A 5,298-nucleotide genomic window follows, 5' to 3' on the forward strand; every position below is an offset into this window, starting at 1 on the left:
TTCTAATGACTTTATTGCAGTGAATGAACTTATTAGAATATCAAACTATATTTAGATTCATATGGACATAGTATGCTGCTGTAGCCTAGTTATTTAGCTGTAGTGGTTGATGAAGATGAGTGTCAGTAGTGTTTGTTTTTGTAATATTTATGTCATATCGAAGCCTCTGTGCTGAACGTCACATCACTAGTTTTTCCCACCATTATTTATATTTGGAAGAATTTCATTACAGTATTTATATTCTGTCATCAAATGGTATAAAAACAAACTCAGTAACTGTTATATTTTTGATTTTGGTAGATCAGTTCCTCCCACTGAAATTACATCATCAATGAAGCTCCTCCCACATCGCTCACGTCCTCAGTGAAGCTCCGCCCCAGCAGTTCCCCAATAAATGCTGGAATATTCCCATCAGTTTACAAGTGCAGACGAGCATCAATGCATCAGGAAGAGCTGAAATCTGCAAAGACTGAGTTTATTAAAGAGGACAGAGAGAAGATGAGAGATCCAGAACCCTGCAGAATCAAACACACTGAAGAACTAACAGGTTGGGCATTATTCTTCATTCATTGATTTTCATTTATCACATTTTTTTATATATTTTTTTGGCTTTCATCAAATGGTCAGTAAAGGGAGGTTTGAGAAATGTTCATATTGATTGTCAACATCAGGTCAAACTATTATTTTAGCATTTTTATTTTCCATTTATTTATATCTGGTTTAGTATTTTTTTGCAACCATGTTACCAAAATGTTGAACATTCTCTCATTTTGTTTAGCAATAAACAGTAAACAGTTAAATGAATCAAGTAATGACTTCAGCAAAATCTGATATACAGTTACAGATAAAGATGTATTTCTCATGAATTAAATCTGTTTTTCATAGTTATAGAGATGATTCTTCTTACAGTAACTTTGCTAACAGGGTTGATGAATGTGATTACTGTACAGTTTGTGTAAAAACTGAGACAATGGATTGAGATTTCCTTCCATCATGCTGTAAAAAGAGCCCAGGAGATGTCACTTCCTCTGTGTCACATTTTTTAGAAATGCTTCATTTTTTTAAGGAGGAAAATCATGTCATGAGTAACAGTGTAAGGCTGAAATAACCCCAGATACTTTGATGTCCTGAGATACAGACAATACAAACACACACAGACATCTGTTTCCACAGCCCACAGAGTGAAGATGCGGGAAAGCTGTTTCCCTTCTGTCCTTCCTTCACATTTCTTTCTTCTCCCCCACTTCAGTCATCATTCCCTCCATTCATTTCACTCAGAATGATCAGATGAAAATATAATGTTCTGTCAATGCATGTGAATTCACAATCATGTTTGGTATCGTTAGAAAAGTGTGACTGGTACAATGCTATTGTGTCCAGAGGAACAGACCAGGAATGTAATATACGTTAGAGAGTTTAGAGATGCTTTGTCTGCTGCAGATGGTGTGTCTTTTCCCACAGTCTCCATCTAAATGACCTCCTGTTCCTCAACGAGGTGTGAACTCCCAGAGTTTATGATCCCAGTCAATGCAAACTCCAGATGTTATGTCATGCCTCCATTTGGAGAACGTTTATCCTAGTCACACTGACCATAAATCATTAGAAAGGTCTAGAGATTCAAAATATTATATTGTTATGACAAAAATCTGTAACAGTAATTTCTTAATTTTTGTCAGGAGGTCTGCAAAATCAAAAACGGAGTCCATGTAAAGTATATTTATAATGCCGTGCTAATCGATATAGCCTTTATTACAGTAGACTGTCATTTTCAACCTCATTCTGCAATAAGAAGCCACATCAGATCACAAAAGGGAGTTATTTCAGACTCTCAACTGACATTATGAAATGAGTTTAGAGTAAAAACTTGTTAAATGTTCTTTTGTTGCATTACAAGCTAGACAAAATTACAAAAATAATAGCAAGCATGAGGTGGCATACTTCATAGTAATAGCCAAAAGCTATAACTAAGTAGTTGTATAGGTTTCTGTAGGAGAGTAAGTGGAACTACTATTTCAATCATAGCGAGCATGAGCTGCCTATTAAATAACATTAGCCATAACCTCTGACTAATAATCAGACTGACGAGTGAGATCCACGTAAAATATAAAGTAAAGAATTAAATAGAATAAGCAAATTGCCACTGAAACTTGAACTGGAACGCACGCTCACATGCGTATGAATGGGAGTCACTGGAATGAAAAGTCTAGTGTGACCAGCCCTTAATAATTCAAAAATGTTTTAGTAAATTAATTAAATATCAATCTAAAAGTTGGCATCAACATTATGGCACTATCGTATATGTTTAATGTTAATATTACATTAGATAATTTTTGTTATTGATCAAATATATTTAGTAGTTCTTACTTTAAAAAGAATAATTTAAAGATCAATGTAACTAATTTACGGAAAGTTTCAGGGATGTATAATTAATTTATAAAAAGGCATCAAAATGACTGTAATATTTTATAGCAGTTGTCTACTTTAGGCTATTTCATCAGGGCTCACTTGTATGTCCTTTTAGTTTATTTTCCTGTTTTTGAATTATTTACTGAATATTTACTGAAAATTAATGTAAACATTTTTTTTTTCTTTAATTTCAGAGCTGATGGAAGAGAGCGAGGAGAGTGAAGAACTGAGTGAAGTGGAGGAGAAACATCATGACAAACCTGGAGAAAAACCCTTGAGTGGCTCAAAGACTAAAAATACATTTTTAAAGAAAAGAAGAGCCAAGAAATCATTCACCTGCACTCAGTGTGGAAAGAGTTTCACATACAAAAATAATCTTGAAGTTCACATGAGAGTTCACACTGGAGAGAAGCCGTTCACATGCGATCAGTGCGAGAAGAGTTTCACACAGAAACCACATCTTACGGGGCACATGAGGATCCACACGGGAGAGAAGCCGCACGTATGTGATCAGTGCGGGAAGAGTTTCACATACAAAAATAATCTTGAAGTTCACATGAGAGTTCACACTGGAGAGAAACCGTTCACATGCGATCAGTGCGGAAAGAGTTTCTCGCAATCAGCAAGCCTTAAAGAACACATGAAAATCCACACCGGAGAGAAGCAATTCATGTGTGATCAGTGTGAAAAGAGATTCTCAAACAAGAGATGTCTTGAGCTTCACGTGAGAGTTCATGCTGGCCAGAAACCGTTCACATGTGATGAGTGTGGAAAGAGATTCAAGTGCCAAAATAATCTTGAGGTTCACATGAGAATCCACGCTGGAGAGAAGCCATTCACCTGCTCTCAGTGTGGAAAGAGTTTCACATACAAACAACATCTTGATGCTCACATGAGAGTTCACACTGGAGAGAAACCGTTCACATGTGATCAGTGCGGGAAGAGCTTCACACAGAAAATACACCTTAAGAGCCACATGAAGATCCACACTGGAGAGAAGCCTCACGCATGCGATCAATGTGGGAAGAGCTTCACACAATCAGCACAACTCAAGAGACACATGAGGGTCCACACCGGAGAGAAGCCGTTCACATGTGATCAATGCGGGAAGAGTTTCCCATATAAACAATGTCTTGATGTTCACATGAGGATCCACACCGGAGAGAAACCATTCATGTGTGATCAGTGTGAAAAGAGCTTCTCAAGCAAACAACATCTTGATCTTCACATGAGAGTTCACACTGGAGAGAAGCCGTTCACATGTGATCAGTGCGGGAAGAGCTTCACACAGAAACCACATCTTACGGGGCACATGAGGATCCACACGGGAGAGAAGCCGCACGTATGTGATCAGTGCGGGAAGAGTTTCACACAATCAACACACCTTAAAGAACACATGAAAATCCACACCGGAGAGAAATCATTCATGTGTGATCAGTGTGAAAAGAGATTCCCACACAACTATGATCTTACTGTTCACATGAGGATCCACATCGGAGAGAAGCCGTTCACATGTGATCAGTGCGGCAAAACATTTCTTGTGGCATCAGCCCTGAAGACACACCTGACAGTTCATACGAAGGAGAAGCCGCATTCATGTTCTGTATGTGGAAAGAGTTTTTCACTGCTGCAAAGTTTAAAAGGACATCAGAAAATACATACTGGTGAAAAATCTTATATGTGCTTTGAGTGCAAGAAGACTTTTACTTCAGCAAACTGTTTAAAATTGCACCAGAGGATTCACACTGGAGAGAAACCCTACAAGTGTTCACACTGTTGCAAGAGATTCAATCAGTCAGCAAATCTGAGAACGCATGAGAGGATCCACAACAGAGAGAAGCTGCAGACGTGTGATCAGTGCGGAAAGAGTTTTGCATTTAAAAGTCACCTGAAGATACACATGAGGATCCATGCAGTGGAGAAACCAGATCAGCGCAGTCTGAGATCACGGTAAGTAGTTCATCTTTATGTGCTGAGCAACAAATTCTCTTCTGTGTAAGTTAGGATATTAATAACTTGACATCTCAGTAATGAGAAACTGTCTCATACTAATGAGATACTTTCTCATAAGTGAGTGAAGTGACATGTGGCCAAGTATGGTGACCCATACTAGGAATTAGTGCTCTGCATTTAACCCATCCAAAGTGCACACACACAGCAGTGAACACACACACACCGTGAACACACACCCGGAGCAGTGGGCAGCCATTTTTTGCTGCGGCGCCCGGGGAGCAGTTGGGGGTTCGGTGCCTTGCTCAAGGGCACCTCAGTCGTGGTATTGAAGGTGGGAGAGAGCGCTGTACATTCACTCCCCCCACTTACAATCCCTGCCGGTACGAGACTCGAACCTGCAACCTTTGGGTTACAAGTCTGACTCTCTAACCATTAGGCCACAACTTCCCCAATAAAATATTGACTCTTAACGAGATGCTTGATAGTAATAATGAGATCATTTTTTGTAATAATGAGATACTTGCAATAATAATACTTTCTTGTAATAATGAGATACTTTCTCATAATAATGAGAAACTTTCTTGTAACAACGACTTAATCTGTGCATGCACAGTGCAGACATGAAGGCATGCTAGAGACATCTGCTGGTCAAAGCCGTGTAAATACATGCTAAACCCTGCAAATATCACACATTATGTAAAACAGTTGTTTTCATCAATGTGTATTCTAGTGTAATCTATATAAACAAGTAACTATTAAAAATGATATTTTATAGCACTGATATTTATAGCATGATATTTTGTATCAAGTCCCCACAATTTTTCTCTGGCCCAGCTCTGGCCCACACAACCAGCTTTTGCTTGGCCCACATATCGCAATGTATTACGGTACTAGTGTGGACCAGGTCTGGATTCCAGACAAGGGCCACACATGGGCCAT

At 38.7% G+C, this 5,298-nt stretch overlaps 1 protein-coding gene across 1 annotated transcript; it reads left to right on the top strand.

Moving 5' to 3' along the window:
- Window positions 1-398: 398 nt before the first annotated feature.
- LOC107669263 (gastrula zinc finger protein XlCGF57.1-like) lies at window positions 399-4,360 on the top strand. Its single transcript, XM_016461444.1, has 2 exons — window positions 399-547; window positions 2,601-4,360. The coding sequence occupies exons 1-2, from the start codon at window positions 439-441 to the stop codon at window positions 4,358-4,360; spliced, it is 1,869 nt and encodes a 622-aa protein (XP_016316930.1). The 5' UTR covers window positions 399-438.
- The last annotated feature ends 938 nt before the right edge of the window (window positions 4,361-5,298 follow it).

The sequence above is a fragment of the Sinocyclocheilus anshuiensis genome, unplaced genomic scaffold (assembly GCF_001515605.1).
Source record: "Sinocyclocheilus anshuiensis isolate Anshui unplaced genomic scaffold, SAMN03320099.WGS_v1.1 scaffold632, whole genome shotgun sequence".
NCBI lineage: Eukaryota > Metazoa > Chordata > Actinopteri > Cypriniformes > Cyprinidae > Sinocyclocheilus > Sinocyclocheilus anshuiensis.